We start from the raw sequence: 19530 nt of genomic DNA, 5'->3' as shown, positions 1-19530 counted from the left end.
GGAGCCCTTCTCTCCAATCAATCAGGTTCCCTTGGCCTGAGATATTTCATGAACACTTAACACAGTTTGTCTACTTCAGGTTTTTGGGGGTTTTATGTCTCCTTGCTATATGCTGCTGGCAGGGCTTGAGCACTGCATGCCCAAATAGCTTTTACTGGCTGCCCGGGCGCTCTATTGCAAGCCTTCCCCTGGAAAAATACAACCATCTCATGGTGTGGTGAGATGTGGAAACACCAGGGGTGTACATTATTCAGACATTTTAAATCTGCAGGGAGCAGTGAGAGATTTATAAGCTCTCCGTTCAGTTATGAGTAAGAGGCCGTTGAACTTTCCCTCTGGAAATTTAGATGACATTAAGTTACGACACTGGTTAAAGCCGCTTTATTTCGTCTATCTGTTTCGGCTGTTGTTCAGCTCCTGTTCACATCAGAGGCTCCAACACTGTCGGATTAATTAAACACGTTTTTTGGACATTTGTACCACACGTACTGCGCAGAAGGATCATACAAATGCTGATCCAAGAGCTGATGTTTTTCCCATAAAATGAAATGTAACTAATTTCCCGTGCCAAAACATGGCAAGTAGTCACTCTTTTAGCAAGAAAAAAAAGCATTTGGAACAGCGGTTAGAGACCATCATGAGACACTAAAGTCTCCATTAAAACCCAGACTAGATCAAATTATTTAAGGCTCAGCAGCTCTTTGAGGCACAGAGGTGCATGACTAGAATTACGAAAATATCCACAAAAATAAACTTAGATTAGTCACATTAAATATTGACAACATGACTGAATAACGTACGGGAAGGTGGATATTAATCCTAGTCAGGAGTATAGGCAGTATATAGGCTACAGCCTCCAGTCAGGAGGAACAGGAAATACCGTCATGAGCTGACCTTAGAAAATATGTGATTCAGTCCCTTGAAACATCAATCATGGGAGGAAAATAAGTTATTTCACCTCTTTCAGTGATATAGTTTATCTTTTACTTTGTTAGGATCTCTTGTGGACGGATTGTCCATATGATTTGACTCACCGGTAGTAGGGCCTACAATTTTCGGATTATACTTCTGTATAATTCACCTACGAGTGTAGTATTTTTTACATTGTTGTATCGGTACTTTAGTACTTCTTCCGATACTGAACATCATTTACATTTGGATGGATTCAAAATTCGGATAACATAGACAGGGGACTTGGAAATCATTGCTCTGAGTGTTTTCCACTTTGTCTTTTGAATCTGACTATTTTTTATTATTATTATTTTTTTTTTACCCCAGACATTATGGAACAACACATTGGGTGGGCTTCTCTCTGCCGTCATTGGGACACCGGAGACCAGGAGCGACCCGTCATAAAAAACATTTCTCGGTTTATCACTCAGGCAAGCTGGTTTACGTCTGAAAAGCAGGACACTCTGGGGTGCTGTTACTTTATAGGCACACACACACACACACACACACACACACACACACACACACACACACCACACACACAAATGGAAACACACCGCCGGACCAGGACATGGAGGCATATTCATCTACTTTGTGTGTGTGTGTGTGTGTGTGTGTGTGTGTGTGTGCACGTGCGTGTCTGTCTGTGTGTGTGTGTGTGCGTGCGCGTGCACCTTTACGCACACGCATGGACGCACACACAAACAGTATCAGTAATAAGGCCTTGGAGCTGGAGCTGTGTGAGAGGTAATTACTCCATGCAGCTCAGCAAGGCTTTGATGGAAAGTTTTAGACTAACTGGCTCGACTGTAAGAAGCCTTGACTCTGCTTCTTTTCTTTTTTTTTTTTTTTTTTAACAAGAACTCTTTATGGCTATGGGTATATGGCTGCTTTTTTTTTTTTGCTCTCTTTTCTCTCTTAAACGCTCCAGTTTCACGGCATCCTGGAAAGGTTTCATGTCTCATTTTTTAAACATAACATACAAGAAAAAGGGTCACTCAATGCAATGGATGAATGTTTGGGGGACTGTATGTGGGACTGTTTGTCGTACAGTCCCATCACATGCTGTCAAAAAGCAAGGTGAGACATTTAGAAGTTGTTGTCTTTCTGTCGCTGGCCGACCTCAGCGTGTTTACGACGCTGAGGTCCAGCCTGCTTTGTCTGCGCGCTGCGCCTGACTCATGTGGGACCGTGTTGGGTGAGACGACGGCTTCCCTTCTCCAACCACTAAAAGCCAGTTGTGTGTGTGTGTGTATTGCAAGTGGTCTGGTCCACAGCCTGTGTGTGATGTGTCTGCTGTGGTAAAGCATGAGCGGTAGTTTGCGCAGGGCCGTGCACGCGCGCGCGCCTGTTGACTTTCTAAGCCTGATTGCTGCTCCTTTTTTCAGCCACTGGCCAAAAACATAAAGTATTTTTGGAACATCATTACTCAGCTGAGCTGTGTTTTTAGCCAGAGCCATGTAAGGCACTTTAGTACAGATGCTTTTTTTAAGGCTTCATGCTCCAAATAAGAGAACTCGTCACCATCACCTACTTCCATTTCAGGTTTGTATCTATCCTATTGGTACTAATAATTTCCATTTCAGGTTTGTATCTTTCCTATTGGTACTAATACCCTTCCATTTCAGGTTTGTATCTATCCTATTGGTACTAATAATTTCCATTTCAGGTTTGTATCTATCCTATTGGTACTAATAATTTCCATTTCAGGTTTGTATCTATCCTATTGGTACTAATAATTTCCATTTCAGGTTTGTATATATCCTATAGGTACTAATAATTTCCATTTCAAGTTTGTATCTATCCTATTGGTACTAATACCCTTCCATTTCAGGTTTGTATCTATCCTATTGGTACTAATAATTTCCATTTCAGGTTTGTATCTATCCTATTGGTACTAATAATTTCCATTTCAGGTTTATATCTATCCTATTGGTACTAATACCCTTCCATTTCAGGTTTGTATCTATCCTATTGGTACTAATACCCTTCCATTTCAGGTTTGTATCTATCCTATTGGTACTAATACCCTTCCATTTCAGGTTTGTATCTATCCTATTGGTACTAATAATTTCCATTTCAGGTTTATATCTATCCTATTGGTACTAATACCCTTCCATTTCAGGTTTGTATCTATCCTATTGGTACTAATACCCTTCCATTTCAGGTTTGTATCTATCCTATTGGTACTAATACCCTTCCATTTCAGGTTTGTATCTATCCTATTGGTACTAATAATTTCCATTTCAGGTTTGTATCTATCCTATTGGTACTAATACCCTTCCATTTCAGGTTTGTATCTATCCTATTGGTACTAATACCCTTCCATTTCAGGTTTGTATCTATCCTATTGGTACTAATAATTTCCATTTCAGGTTTGTATCTATCCTATTGGTACTAATAATTTCCATTTCAGGTTTATATCTATCCTATTGGTACTAATACCCTTCCATTTCAGGTTTGTATCTATCCTATTGGTACTAATACCCTTCCATTTCAGGTTTATATCTATCCTATTGGTACTAATACCATTCCATTTCAGGTTTGTATCTATCCTATTGGTACTAATAATTTCCATTTCAGGTTTATATCTATCCTATTGGTACTAATACCCTTCCATTTCAGGTTTGTATCTAGTATTGGTAGCTCCACCAATACTACATACAAACCTGAAATGGAAAGAGGTGATAGTGACTCCCCTGGATGTAAAAGTAGTTAAACTAACATAATCAGTGATTTGGCAACCCCAGTGTGATGTTCACTGAATTGCAAATGTGCTGCTCTGGGCAATATAAGCCAATCTAATCCCTGCTTTGACATCACTGCTCTGGACGCACTCACACATACACACGCGCGCACACGTATACACAGATTTCAGTGTTTTATGCATGTCTGCGTCAGCAAAAGCCTGTGGACAAACGCCACAGATGTCCAAGACCGATTGGTGTGCTCCCTGACAGAAAGGTATAAATATGTCTTTCAGAATATGGTGAGAGGATTGTGTAAACTGTTAAATAGTTTGCAATTTATCTGAAAATAATCATATAACATAACATTAATACCTATTTTTAAGCACTCTATTATTGGTTTTACTGGTCGTTTTACTTTGTGTGTGTGCGTGTGTGTAATGGATGGCTGGATTATCCAATTATATTTATTGGATGGATTATAATTTCATCACTGATTGATTTTTATTAGATTTTGATGGTAAATTCCCCCAGAACTAAACTTTGGGTTTACTGCTAATTTAACAAACGTTAGCATGCTAACATGCTAAACAAAAAAGGTGAACATGGTAAACATTACAGCTACTAAATATCAGCAGGTTAGCATTGTTATAGTGAGCATGTTAGCATGTCATTAGCATGTATCTAAATTCAACCTCACAAAGCCACTAACATGGCTGGAGACTCTCGTTATTTATCAGCCTATATGTCTAATTTCATAAAACATCTGATCTTTTCAGTGCAGGTTTGGTAGTTTTCACTAAGTTATCATTTAGTTGCAGCTATTGTTAAGTATTTTAGAGAGAGGCTGGATTTTTGAAGGCAGAAATTCTTCCAGGTTTTTGCAGGTCCTCACAAACATTAATTAAACTATGTTCAACACTGGTAATAAGTGGTTGAAAGTGAATGTGATGTCCAGCATATATGTGTGTCCAGGATTATCATGCTCTCTCAGATATGTATCTTATTTTCCATATAATATATTATGCAGAGAGAGGTCTGCAGCAATACAGGGTTTAGTCCTAATGAGCTTACTCAAGCATAAAAACATCAGAGATGCCTCCAAGACCGACCGCCTTGCGTAACCGATGCTCCGTAGCTCATCCGCAGAAATTCTAATCCTCTGTTGCCATAGATACGGCTGTCCCACCGGGCCTCCCCGGTACTCCAAAAAAAGGAGCGACCTCGATTAATAAATGCAAACACAAAAAAGGTCTTTTGACAGTAATGAAAGTGGTGAAAGTCCAGGGCTCACGTAAGCGTGCACCTGCCCCGCTGAAGTCTTGGAACTGCTGGTGGACCCTGGCCTCTGATCTCCCTGTAGCGGAGGAGGTTAAGTGAAAATATGACCCTTTTCCCACCAATGTTAGCATGCATAAGCCAGTTTTAAACCCATAGATATAAAACACTAGATACAACATGTCTTTCTGAATATTTCACCTGGGCACACAGCTTGGCAGTGATTAAGTTAAATCACGTTTCAACCACTTCTACTCTTTGGTGGGTTGGCCTGGTCCATTCAGGCCCAGAATCTAATCCAAAATTTCTCTGTGAACTTTACTCAGTCAAAGGAGCCTGGAGGTATGAGAGGAACCAGTGGGAGCAGAGCTGTGTAGTCTACCTGCACTTGACTAACACCTTTTCTGCCTGCAGATGTAACCTCTATAGAAACTGGTTAGCGTATAACAGTAATCAAGTCAGCTAAACCAGGCAGTGGTGTTGCAGTTTTGCTTGTGGGTGGCTGCTGGGATGCAAAATAAAATATAAAGTAATGAAAATAAAATAAAAGCATATAGGATTAGAGAAGGCAGTGTGGGGGGGGGGGGGCGTTTCATGTTGCAATGAGCAAGAATTGGATAAAAACGTTCATTTTGCCAGTCCTGGTTATGGAAAGTGTTGAATAATAGAAGGGAGTTTGGTAATGTTGCAATAGATCTCAGGCAGCAAAATGCTTTCTATAATTGGCAATTACAACACAAATGTTGCAATAACACAACATGAAATGTGTCTTCAATAAATCCACAATCTGTAGATTAAAATCAGTGTTTGTTTTTTTTCAAGCTTATTTGTTCCTTATAAACAGTTACTGTATAGCAAACATCGGTACATTTTGCAGGGATACTATACAGACAAATCACAGCAGAACTACAACAAAATCACGTAAGCACATCGTAAGAGCACTGCTCATAACATAGACGATAGAAATACAGTACAGGCCAAAAGTTTGGACACACCTTCTCATTCAATGTGTTTCCTAATTTTCATGACTATTTACATTGAAGATTCTCACTGAAGGCATCAAAACGATGAATAAACACATATGGAATTATGTACTTAACAAAAAAGTATGAAATAACTGAAAACATGTCTTATATTTTAGATTCTTCAAAGTAGTCACACTTTGCTTTTTTGATAACTCTGCAAACCCTTGGTGTTCTCTCAATGAGCTTCATGAGGTAGTCACCTGAAATGTTTTTCACTTCACTGGTGTGCTTTGTCAGGGTTAATTAGTGGAATTTTGTCCCTTATTAATAAAAAAAGCAAAGGGTGGCTACTTTGAAGAATCTAAAATATAAGACATGTTTTCAGTTATTTCACACTTTTTTGTTAAGTACATAATTCCATATGTGTTCATTCATAGTTTTGATGCATTTAGTGAGAATCTACAATGTAAATAGTCATGAAAATAAAAAGGAAACGCATTGAATGAGAAAGTGTGTCCAAACCTTTGGCCTGTACTGTAAATAGCCCATGCAATGCATTCATGATGAAATTGCTTCAAAAATCTGATGTTCAAGGAACATTCGAGCAATGTAATATTGGCATCATAGTAGCTAAACCTATCTAAACTCAGTTAAGGTAATTAGGAACACACCACTGAACTACGCAACTGTAAGTGACAGCCTATTATGATTTTGATAAAGCATATTAAAGTTATAATGATCACAATAGCATTATAATTATAATGTAAGTATATTATAGGGATGTTATGGATTTTTTTTTAAAAAGGCTATAAGTTGGGTATGAAGTAGGGCACCACAATACTTAATTCAAAATGGTTTGACACATACTTTGCCTTCAGCAAATATTGCGCCCCCTCTGCGATTTGGATATTGCACTAGTCCATATTGCGTTAAAATTGCGATTAATTGTGTAGCCCTAGGATGAAGTTATAATGAAATCAATATTGGTGCGCAATAAATTCCAATATGAATAATGTATTATAATAATATATCTAATATAATACGTATTTAGATACGTTAACAGATTTTTTTGTTTAAAAGATAGAATACAACAAATTATGCTAAATGTGTCACAAAGTCACTAAAGAGTGGCACAGGATCACTATACGATACTGTAACAATATTCTGGATTGTAATAATGATGCCGTGGTCGATTAAAAACGCCACAGAGCAGGGACATGTTATAGCCTAGGCTATATTATAGAGCCGTAACATGCGATGTAAAGCATAAGTAGGATAAAGTTATCAAAAACAAAGTAATGACTACTTTAGTACTGCGTTTTGGAATATTACAGTGATATTTCTTACAGTAGGCCCATAGGACACGCCCAGAGACATTTCCCTTATTAATGACCATAACATCACGCTGTAGCCTATACTTAAGCCCGCCCCTGGTAAAAAAAAAAGCAGGGGCGCTCCATGTGACGCTGGGGCTGTTACAAAAATCCAGTATGGCGGAATCTGTCAGGAGATGAATTTTCTTGTCTCCCCCCACCCCCCCACCCCTCAACCCCTCCTGCGCTGAGAAAGCCCCCAGAGTCTAGCATGGGAGAGAAATAAAAGCACTGCGGGACACATGTTGGGACGACTGGCTTCCTCCTGGCCCGTGTAGGTGAGCGGTTGGTGTGTGTGTTCGTGCCCCTCCTCGGGATGAGTGTGTGTAGCTGAGCTGCGCCGCTTTGATGTTGATATTCAGGCAGGGATGCGATGCACAGACAGCGTTCATCAAAACAATGTCCGGCTGAAGTTTCCACTCCGTTCCGCTTATCGCTTTCGGCTTCCCCGGTTCTGTTTCTCCGGCTGCTCTTTGAGCCTGAGTCGTATCTATTTCTGGTAGGAATGATTTCACATCTTTAAACCATTTTAGCTAAAAAAAAATAATAATTCCAGACGGTTTGTTGCAATGTAGCGGGCGGGAAGTATGAAGGCAGTACGGGGCGGGGGAGATGGACAGGCGATGTTTATAATGCTGATTGTTGCTGAGCTATTTTTAGTGCACGGCCGAGCCCTAGGCTTTTAATGCAATACACATAGCGCCAACACGCCTCTATCGCCTTGTACTTGTGTTATCGGCGAGAGAAAAAAATGCGTAAAATGAAGGTACAGGCCTGCGTTAAGTGTGTGTTTGAGTGTGTGTGAATGGTTCGGGATGGGCGGTGGTAATTCTCTGCATGCGTCAATCTTCTTCTTTTTTTTTTTTTTTGTGAATGGGGGCGTACGGGCTGTTGGAGCTGTTGAAGCAAGTACGTCAAAGCAACACATTAACGGCTAGTGTAAAGTGTCTTTAAGCTAGCTAAAACGGTTTGTAGCACGACATGTTAGTCAGAGATGGGTCATCTTGAGCTAGAGTTTGGACTGGAGTACAGGGTTAGTAGCAGGCATTTAGTGTCGTAATTAAGTTACATGCTTATTGAATGTTTTTTTTTGAGAAACAAGCTATTTTTTTTGCTGTTATTTGTGTAATTTTCCATCGTTAACTGTGGTTTGAACCCATGTTCCAGATCTGTTTTTTCTTTTTTTTTTTTTTTTATTATTATTTTGTCGTTTTTTGGGCTTCAGGACTTGTCTCCCTAGATCTGTCACCCTGCATCAAGCAAGCTCTTTTTTTAGATACAATGCCCTCCGAGACAGATGAACTGATGCCCTGGGAGAGTGGTGTTGCATGAAGCCCCCCGGGTGTCAGCTCCTCCCTGAGACACACAAAGTTTGCCCCCCCCCCGCACTCCACCCCTCCTTGCTTTTCCGTCACAAAGCGCAAGTGTGTGTGTGTGCACTGACCGACTTTTTGAGGGGCAATTTGTCCTGCGGCTGCACTGTCTGGCCCTCTTGTCCTGAGACCCAACCCCCCTCTAAATGCACGCACACACACACGCACGCACACACACAGACACACACATGCATCCGTCCTTCTTTTGAGGACCTCTGAGACCTCTGCCAACATACACACAAGGGGCGTGAACATGCATGCTACCCCCTGCCATCACCCTCCACCCACCTCGCCCTCCGGCAGTTTATACCCCTTCTATTTTTGGTAGTAAAGTCGACTTGATGCTTTGGGCTCGAGCGGTTATTACATCTGACACTCCTGCTCCAGGCTCGAGGAATTCAGGCTACTCTCCGAAAACAAAGAAAAGAACAATTCTTTATTTCCAGAAATAAATGTAACAATCTCGTTACTTCCAAAAACCGAGAAAAGCTCATTCGTCACCAAAACAAATACAAGAATCAAAGGTTAACTGCTCTGTAAAAATTCAAACAGGGCCGTTCTACCCATTTCTACTGTACAGTGAAAGTATTTACATCAATACGTCATACTTCCATGTTTTTTCTTGGATTTTTAGAGCACCCTAATCAAAAAGAAACTATTTCCGGAACAAGCAATTTAATGCCAGATTGGTTTACAGCTTCTTTGCAGCATGAGCACGAGGTCCAAACTTGAGGTTGTAATGAGTTTTCGAAAAGGTGGTCTTGGATCTGCATGGCCACAGTATTTTACTTAAAAAAAAGGAGCAGGATTTCACAATTGGCTTAATAAACAAGAAATAAAGGGGTTATAATAAGTTGTAATAAAAAGTGATACTTTTTACAACCACGGCGGACAACTTTTGAAGTCTTGTTGCTTATTCAGCATTTCAATCCTTACAATCCTTAGTTGCAGGCCTACATTATATAATAGAATTGCTTTAATGGACATAAAACTGTCAGAGTTATTTTAACAATTATAGATGACCCAGCCATCAGGTCTATACTGTAAGTGGACAACAGTTGCCATCTCTAAAATTAGTGTCACTGAAAGATCGATACTGTAAATAACTTGGAAAAGAGCTGTGTGTGTGTGTGTGTGTGTGTGTGTGTGTGATTGTGTGTGAGAGAGACATTAATAGAGATACACCTATGCAGCTTTTTTTTTATCTCCTGATGCCTATTCTCTCAACTCATATCAGTGCTTTCCTTTTCCCAAATTTAAAATCTGTATACCTCATGGTCCTTTTCATCCTCTCTGATAGGTTGGTACCAGTGCCAGACAGCGAGCTGCCTCTCTGGTTGGAGTAGCCAAATCAAAAGCTTCATGGGGATTGGCTGCTGCTGCTGGAAGTTTACTTCCTGTTTCCAGCCTTGAGGAATTATTGACAGACCGTCCTGAGTGTTAAATCAGCCTGAGCGCACGCACGCACACACACACACACACACACACACACACACACACACACACACACACACACACACACACACACGCGCACACACACACACAGTCGGCACATCCACAGTTTTGGCAGGATAATAGCCTCCTGATTGCCACCCTGTAATCACATCTGCACTCGGGCAAACACACAACTGTTCTGCAGTACAACACACCAAGCCGGGCAAACACACAACTGTTCTGCAATACACACACCAAGCCGGGGGCTCATCTGCCGTACTGCGCGGGCACGCACCCGCCCCACCTGTCAGCGATGACATCACACAGCCACCAAGGTAAGACCTATGTCAGCACATTACACTTGTTGTTTCCTTGTCGGTCTGCATGAAGCTGTTTTTGTACAAGGTGGAAATGGCTCACTTGTCTTGTGCTAATAACACAATGTAGGATAAAGTTTCAATATCACTCAACAATTTTCTGGGTCTTATGTCACCACAGATAGCAAAGTTAGATCCATGCATCCATATTATAATCCACCGTGAAATTACATTTTTTCAGGGCATTTTTTGACTTCCTGCATCTGTTCATTAATGTTTTTGGCAATGAATTCCTAATTTAAAAGCCTAATGGACCAGTTGGATTGGGGGAGGGGGTGGGGGGGGGAGTCAGTCACCCTGGTTGAAGGATCAGTTAATGCTCCTTAAATTTAATCAGTCTGACTTAAAGTGAAGCTTTTTTTTTTTTGCAAGTCTGGGCAAAACTTGAAATACTTACATAATATGTTGACACAAAAGGTGCACAAATACCAGCGTAGGACACTGATAAAATATGCAAGATTAAGCTGATAAAAAAAAAAAAAAAAAATGTAACTCTTGTTTTAAAAGTGAGAGAACTGAATGCAGATGACATTTTTTGGAGCATCTTCTCTGCCTATTCACTGACTGTCACGTGTGCAGTAATGAGAATTAAGCTCCTCGATGCGGCCACATTAAGGGGGTAATCTCTCCGCAGCTACATCTGTCATAGGAACATTTTGATTTCGAGCGCAGACAGATCGCAGCTCGCTAAAACGCAATAAAACATTTTAATCTGGTTTTATGACTGTTAATTGGCTTGATTCAATATGAATGAGCTCCAGAGGGCGAGAGAAAAAACGTCCATAACAAGGGCTCATTAAGAGAGTCTACTTTTCCTCTTTGACACCCAATCAAGCTGAGTTTAGGAGCTCGTGTTTTAAGCGAGCTGATAAATTATTCGGTAAGCAGCTGGCAGATGAAAAGGTTAGCTCCCTGCCCTGGTTGGTGCGGTACCTGACAGCGTTGCCTGTGTTTACTAGGAGTGTGTGTGCAATAGAAATACCACAGCTGAGGTAACCACCGGGCCCCGAGGGATATGAGCGAGCTGCAGCCTCAGCCGGCGCCCTCAGCCCTCCAACGTCGCCATCACACCCAAAACTGTAGTGGGGATATTCAGCACTCCGGGGGCACATGGGGCGTATGCTCTTGGAAGTTGCACACGTGCCTTCCAGAGAAGACACTTTGTCCACAGACATCTCGCCACGGTGTTGACTAGGGGTTGGGCAATCGTCTTGATTTGAACAATTCTGATTCCAACTCTGATTCTTCCTTTTTTTTCCTCTTATCGAGTCTGGATTCCAATTCTTTGAGGGGTGGAGTTGAAACGGGTCACCTGTAGGGGCGCATGATACATCGGCGCAATATCGTTATCGCGATATCGTGTTGCGCAATATTATATCGAAAGTGTTGCGATAAGTATGCAATATTTTATTTATTTTGTGGAGCGCTGCGCCCCGTCCGTTGGCTGCGTGGCTTAGTTGCGTTTGATTTAGAGCCCCCTTGAAACGCTGTAATGATCATCATTTCATTGGCCAGTTACCGCGCCACCTGCACTACGTGACAAACCCTACGGAGCATACCACGTGTGTGCACGTTCCGAGAGAGTGACAGTGTGACTGAAGAAATAGATAAGAGACAACAAAACGGAACGAATCAGAGAAGCGAAAGAAAAGTTGTGTCCTGTTCTCTTTATTTATACATTTTATACTGTCCAACCAGTGAAACATGTCCTGTTCTGTGGACATGGTCCTTATTTTTTTTATTTATTCATGTTGAACCAGTCCAATATGACCATCAGTTGAAATAAACCTTGTGTTGTATTTGTTCTGAATTTATTTTGATGCGTTTTCCCATAACTTTTGTAATGTTACATGTTTAAAAATATCAAAATGAATATCGATATCGCAATATCACATTTTGTCAGTATCGTGCAACCCTAGTCACATGCTTATTACACGGATGAGTTTTATTTCTATTCACTGGTTATTTACGGTTGCACCTGGCTTTTTCAACGTAAACTAAAGCCACACTTTAGAGCGCCGCTTACTGTGGCTGCAACACAACAAGCGCCTAGAAGTACGGTGGCTGCCGCGGAAACCAAGACTTGCCTGTGTTCCATTTGTAACCGATCATCAGATTCCAAACGATTCCATTGGAATTGGAATTTTGGAAACGATTCCAAGTTGGCACTGGTTCTCGATGCCCAATCCGTAGCGTTGACTCACTTTCCCTGTCCCCCAAGTAATATAAGGGCAAATCACATTCTATTGTTAGATTAACCTCAGATTAGTGAGCCCCAACAGTTGTCAGTAGACAGCCCATTCCTATTCCTTTACACGTTCACTCATCTCCTCTTCAATGACACTGATATCAGCTGACACATGCGTGCCATGTGATGATAAGTGACATATTAAATGGTCGGAGGTGTGTTCATCACCTTGAAATAAATTCTAATATACATTTAAGTAGGAGGACATATTCAGATGATGGTTTCTAGGCGCGTTTTAACTATCATATTTGTGTTTTCATGATGAAGTCGGAGGCAAAATTGTGTCTATTGCTATGATTGTTTCTGAGTTCACTTTATTGCAAATATTGGTAAATTGTTATTTAAAAGAATGATAAAGACTTTGAAAAGTTCTAAAAGAAAATTGTGGTTTATATCATTAAGTTTTTAGAAATTTAACTAATTACTAAAAACTAATTGCACTTCCATAAAGGGGACCCACAAGAGATAGATCTAAAAAGAAATTGTCAAAATTAAAGCAGCAGAGGCGGAGAAATCCTGGCAGTTTGTCCCTAGTATGGGTCAAGCTCCAAAAAACACTATCCTACATTTCCCATAATCAACGCAAACGGCATCTAAGTCTTTCATTACTCGATGAGTAAAACTGATCTTCATCGGTGAAATCTTCAAAAAGCCACTTTCAGTCATACAGACTCCAGACTCTTACAATCTTTTTACAGATCCAAAATTGGTTTTATTCCCCAAACTTTTTTTTTTTTTTTTTTTTAAATGATACCCTTTTATATTATTTTATCACAATTACGATTCCGTTGGAAGAAGGCAAACGGTTATATGAATCACTGCCCAGATCTGAACACAGCCGAGGCAGGAAACTTTGGCCAGGGGCTGCAGCAGCTGATGGGGCAGATAAACTAACCAGCTCCTGTCAAAATATAATACGATTTAGCTGTTTTTAATTTCCCACGCTGCCCTCCTCTGACTCTCATCATCTCCGCAGTTTGCTTCCCACTAGAGGGCCAAACAGGGCTACCCGGAACGTCTTAACTCACCTCTCACCACAACACAAAAACAGCTGTGATCTTTTGTGTGTCCAGGAGAGACGCTTCGTACCAGCAGCTGCTGCGTCTCACTGTCTTGTTTGCCTCTGAAAAGCCTTCAGAGGAGACGGCCTCGGTGCCTCGAGTGTGGGCGTCAATTCAAGGTGTCGCTTCTCTTGTTTGAACGACAGCTTAGAGACACTTGTTGGCTGTCAGTGCACATAGAGAGAGAGAGAGAGAGAGAGAGAGAGAGAGACAGAAACAGGCAGCCGAGAGACATTAAAAGATATGAAATATGAAAAATGGCCTTGTGGCACTTTTTTTCACTGAAATGTTTATGTCAGTAGATATTTACAGAAGCGAGAATGTTAGCACGTTAAGGAATCTGTATACGTTCTAAAGAGACGCATCAATTGGATTTCTCTCGTTTGTTCTTTGGAGAAATTGATCCTGTGGCTTCAGGTTGCATCCGGCTTGTCTGCAACTGCCGCTGTTAAGTTGGATTGGTTTTATGTTGAGGGCAATTAAACAACATTGGCTTTGTTCTCATGGTGAACAATGAGACTTTCAGATCCCCGGCTTTGTTGTACTCATGTATTTGCATTGCGATCCAAAGCTGCCAACTTTTTTTTCTGAGCTTGCTTTGCACTTATTTCCAATCATGTACCAGCCCTCTAAGTAAAGCTCTGTGTGTGTGTGTGTGTGTGTGTGTGTGTGTGTGTTCGCATGCTCACGCAGTCCACGCAGCAGCTCTGGGCGGGTATTTGTGAGCGTGCCTGCCTGCTTGCGTTCCATTTTTATAATCTGTAAATGAGCTTACTAGCACGCACGTTTTTGGATCCAGGACTTACTCATTTTCTTTATTACAGCAGCAGTGGGATTTTTAGATTAAATATAATTTACCATAAATCTCTTCCTAGAAAAGTGAAATTTAAAACGCTTTGTTGGGTTTATAATTCCCAGAACAAAAAGGGGTCAGGCCCACGCGGCCCTTGACATCGGCCTTTTTTTGCGGCCGTATCAGCAAAACGGGCTGGAGTGTTTGCACAGGAGGGATTACTCTGTGTACCCAGAGCTTTGGCGCATTAGCCGGCGACATTGGTTTTACACTTGTGCTTAGCAATGAGCTAACATGTTGACCATGTTTGGTTGAATGGGGGGCGGTTATTAGGGCTGGGCGATATGGAGAAAATCAAATATCACAATATCTGTGGCCAAATACCTCGATATCGATACCGCAACGATACTGTAGTGTTGACTATTGGTGCTTTCACAAAATATTTATACAATGAGATTTGTGATAAATAATCATCAGTAATGTGGATATAATGACTAAGTGGGTAAAGGCAAATCATAGAACAGTTACAACAGTCTGGTAAGTTCAGAAAATGACATCACTTTACTGTAATGCAGCCTTTAAAACCAGGAAAAGACAACACTTATGCCATATTACAATATCCAAAATCTAAGACGATATCTAGTCTCATATCACGATATCGATATAATATCGATATATTGCCCAGCTCTAGGCGGTTACTGTAAATGTCACACTGGGGATGTATTGCACTTGTTAATAGCAGTGAGGCTGAATTAAATTACGCCACCTGCTTGCCAAAAGTATTAGTCTCAGTTCACTGAGCGAACCGAGAAATATTTGCGCACGGGAATGCATTATTTTTATTTTCAGGGCTCCAATCTTTGCAAGTAAGTCGCTGGGAAGCTGATCTTTTTTTGAGTTACCGTGGTTACCGCCCTGACAAACTTAGAGCAAAAATAATTTAAAGTATGTTTATTTACTTTTTTTGTGATTCGGTGACCCTTTAAATGTGTGTTTTTGCTCAATATTATCCTTGACTCAAAAATGTCTGAACTCGGGGTTTCCCATGATTCTCTGGGGCCCCTCTGTGGTTGTGGTCGCTTGCCATTAGCAGCCCTTATCAGTTCCTGGTGACAGTCTGGCTTTTCCCCGTGTCCAGATAAAGAGGGAGACCACACAAACCACATTCTGGAGCAAAAGGAAAGACCAACAAGGGTAGTATTTTTCTTAGAAATCAACATATAACGTGCAGAATTTCAGGGCAGATAACGCTAAGTGATAATATTCGGTTGGTTAGTAGCAGATACATTAACCAATAAGACTAAGGGCCCTATCTTGCACCCGGCGCAAAGCCAGACGCCAGTGACTTTGCTAGTTTAAGACCGACGCAGTTGTCAGTTTCCCGTCCAGCGCCCGCGTCGTTTAAAAAGCAAATGCACCTGCGCCCATCTGTGCGCCCATGGGCGTGCTGGTCTTACAGGGAGGTGTGTTCAGGTGCATTCTGGGCGTATTGCTATCTTGAGGCAGTGGGAAGTGATCGCCCCATTGACCAACAAAAAGCTGGTCTAAAGTCAATAGTGCAGCAATTTGTTACACATACACACACACACACACACACACATACACTAAGGGAAGTGCAGCAGGACACACACATGCAAAAGATTACAAATAAAAATATTACGGTGCAAATCCTCCATCATAACGGCAATGCGCCAAGGTCCAAACGCGCCTGGCTTTTAAAGGGAATGGGAGATGACACTCTGATTGGTTTATTGCAAGTTACGCCCAAAACACACCTATGAATTAATGAATACACTAAGTACAACCCTTTTGAACGCATGGATTTGGACACGCCCTAAACGCACCTGCGCCATGCGCTTCACGCCGTGCGCTTAAATCGTTAAAATAGGGCCCTAAACTTACAAATGCAATAAAGGCCATATTTTTTTCCGATTGACACATTTATTATTCCTAATACAACATCAATGTTTAGAGTGGCTTTACCGTCCCTAGAATACAGAATATGTTTATTATTGTAGAGAAACCTGTTACATCCAGATGGTAGTATTTAAATCATTTTATCTTTACTGTCATTAGCTCGCCATTTCTCTTGGAAGGATCGGATGCATCGCTCGTGTCGGCCTTTTACCACCATTACAAGCCAAGCTGCTTGATCTCGGGTGCCTCATTGTGAAATTGATGCAGGCAGGATGAACTGTGAGTGGAAATGAAGACATGAGTTTAAAAAAAATAAAAAAATAAAAGAGCAGGCAGCCTCCTCAAGGTGTTACGGGGTCTTATTAAAGAGGGAAGGTGATGCCACGAGCTGGCAACAATTTGTTTTTGCCTTAGTCAGAAGTGCTTCGGCTTTCCAGGAAAGTCTGCAGTTTACCACTGCAGCAATAGCTAAGACTGCACATGAGTCACACACGCACGCACGCACACACACACAGGCACACACACACACACACACACACACACACACACACACACACACACACACACACACACACACACACACACACACACACACACACACACACACACACACACACACACTGAGGCCAGTAAGCGGTTGGTAAGTAAGTGCCAGGTACTGCAAGTGATTATTTGTGAATGAGAGGTTTGAACTTTACATGATTTCATGCAAAGAATGTAAAATTGAACGCATTCCACAAACACTATGAAAACCACGTCTGCAGCAGGACACAAACTGTTCAGATTCAATTTTTTACTGCTTTATTTTGCAGCGTCTGTGTGGGCGCGAGCGCCTTTTATGGTTGTGAACCGGTGAACTTGACACAGTGCTCCTTTCCTCGAAGGCTCACTGGTATCTAGGTTACAAGCCCGGCCGTTTCTAGCTCTGTATAGCCTAGAAACACGACAAAAACAGTAAGGAAAATAAAGTACAGTGAACACTAATGAGTAAGGTCAGGATTTTGGATTAGTCTCTTCAGGCTTGATGCGCTGGTAGATTCGCTGCTTGCCATGTACAGATTTATGTCGTGTACGGACTAGTCAACTTGTGTTGGCATTAGTCAAGATAGATTTATGGATACTGGTTAAAGGGAAAGCCATTGTTATTGAAACTAGCTTTACACAGTCTGCCGACAGTAAAGCTTGTTTGGCCACATGTTTAATTCCTGGTCGTGACTTTTCATTTCTTTGTAAGGGTGTCAGGCGATTGACAGTGATGTGGCGTAACACACTCAATACTCAACTCCTGCCACTGTGAAATAACAAGTGTTTGAAAGCAGGGAACAATGAAGAAAGTTAAGATCTTTTCATCTAAGTTTCGAAGTTTAAAAAGAAGCAAATAAGCCTTTTTCTCAAAATGTGGAACTACTCTTTAAGTATCATAATCTGATTGTTTTTTTTCTTCCTGAATCCCACTATGAAACTGGGTGTGCTGCAGATTGTCTTTGCGTGTGTAGCTGTGTGTGCACTTTTACTATCTGGCCTGTAGGGATTTTAGGCAGAAGGGGCGAGGGACTAGCCTGGGAAAATCCTGACGAACTTCCGGCAAATTTGAGATTTGCTCTGCAAGTCAGTCTCGCCAAGAGCCCATTCAAGCCCATTTCCAATTTTTCCAAATCGAGGCACCGATCACAGCCGTTGAGGCGGGCTTTACACGATGACGATAGCACAGCGACGGCGAGCAGCTTTTGGTTTACGTTCAACATGATGGCTGTCACTGCCCGATGTGAGTCGAGTGCAGAACGGTTTACGGCATACCGAAATTTGTGAAACCCATAAAATAATAAACTTTTGGAAATCATTTCAACAACGTTGTAGCTATCTATGCTTGTTTGATTGATAACGTTAGCTCAAAACGCCATTCAAGTGGCAGCCTTTGTTGTGTTTGATTGCCAACTCGTAGCTAGCAGTGAACGAACATCGATATGTAGGTCCATTTTTACTGTATTGACATTACAGACGTCTCTCGTTAGCATCTTGTAGGCTACTTGTCGCAGAGTGACACATGCGCGACTCACATGAGGGCAGTGACAACGGCTACCGAAGCGCAGCAACCCGTTTGATGCCGCTGTCGCTGCTGCGTCAACCAATCAGACCAACGATCCGTTGGTCTGATTGGTTGAAGGACTATCCAATGCGCCCAGAGGCATTTGTAGCGGCGTCCGTTGGTAATGAGCTGCGAAGGATCCTTGCCCAGACCGGCTCTCAGTTACAACTGAGATCGGGTCTGGTGTCAACCAGGCTAGAGAGGGACGGCTGCTGACGTAAAATAGTACCACAGACAAGGTAGTGACACGCGCATGTATATACCCTGGGGTAGGGTTGGACACAGAACGCTGTACACACACTGTACAGTAAATGCACATGTACTCACAAATACGTTTTTTTTTGTTTTACTGACGCCACCTTCAAAGAATGGGATTGTAGAAGTTAAACACACACACACACACGCACACACACACACACACCCTCTTGGATCGACTAGCCCTGCCAGCCCTGGTTTCTCATACTAAAGTAATTGTTGTCAAGGCCAAAAAAAACTAATCTTGTAGGTTTATTAGGGCGGGCTCTAATAAAACTCCTGCACATTCACCTTCAGCCCGCTGCTGACAGCCGTGTATTTTGCGTTATCGTACACAGGGCAGGGACAGACTACCATTCGTTTTTTTCTTAAAAGTTCATGTTTTTTTGCCTCGTCACCAGCAGCTTTTTTTATGTGTGTGTGTGTGTGTGTGTGGGGATCTCTCCAGAGTGATTAGACTACCCATCTTTGTGTCTCACCCCTGTATTTGATAAACACTGCAGTACAGTACGCTCACAGATCTCTGGATGCCTATAAGTCTACATAATGGATTTGCTTTTTATTACACCTGCCAGATACTATTAAGGGGGCAGCAGTGGCATAGAGATTTAAGGAACACAGACTTGGGACTGGAAGATCACTCGCTTGTACTGGTAAATGGAAGAAAGAAACAAGAAGTGAATGAGAAACACTTTCCCAAGTTAGAGAAAGTGAGGAACCTGAGGTGCCCTT

The 19530-nt window shown here is 41.7% G+C and overlaps 1 protein-coding gene across 5 annotated transcripts in view; it reads left to right on the top strand.

Annotated features, from left to right (window-relative positions):
* The first annotated feature begins 7410 nt into the window (after nt 1-7410).
* Nucleotides 7411-19530, top strand: part of LOC120554133 (histone deacetylase 4-like) — a 66061-nt gene continuing 53941 nt past the window's right edge. For 3 of the 5 annotated variants that reach the window (XM_039792766.1, XM_039792765.1, XM_039792762.1), the window contains exons 1-2: nt 7411-7532; nt 9928-10396. In XM_039792766.1, coding sequence (XP_039648700.1) covers nt 10375-10396 — 22 coding nt within the window. In that variant the 5' untranslated portion in view covers nt 7411-7532; nt 9928-10374. Of the gene's footprint in view, nt 7533-7553; nt 7754-9927; nt 10397-19530 lie in introns of those variants that run through there. The other 2 variants (XM_039792763.1, XM_039792764.1) reach the window with 2 other exon arrangements.

Source organism: Perca fluviatilis, chromosome 24, assembly GCF_010015445.1.
Source record: "Perca fluviatilis chromosome 24, GENO_Pfluv_1.0, whole genome shotgun sequence".
In the NCBI taxonomy this organism is placed as follows: Eukaryota; Metazoa; Chordata; class Actinopteri; order Perciformes; family Percidae; genus Perca; species Perca fluviatilis.
This window is presented reverse-complemented; position numbering and strand designations above follow the sequence as displayed.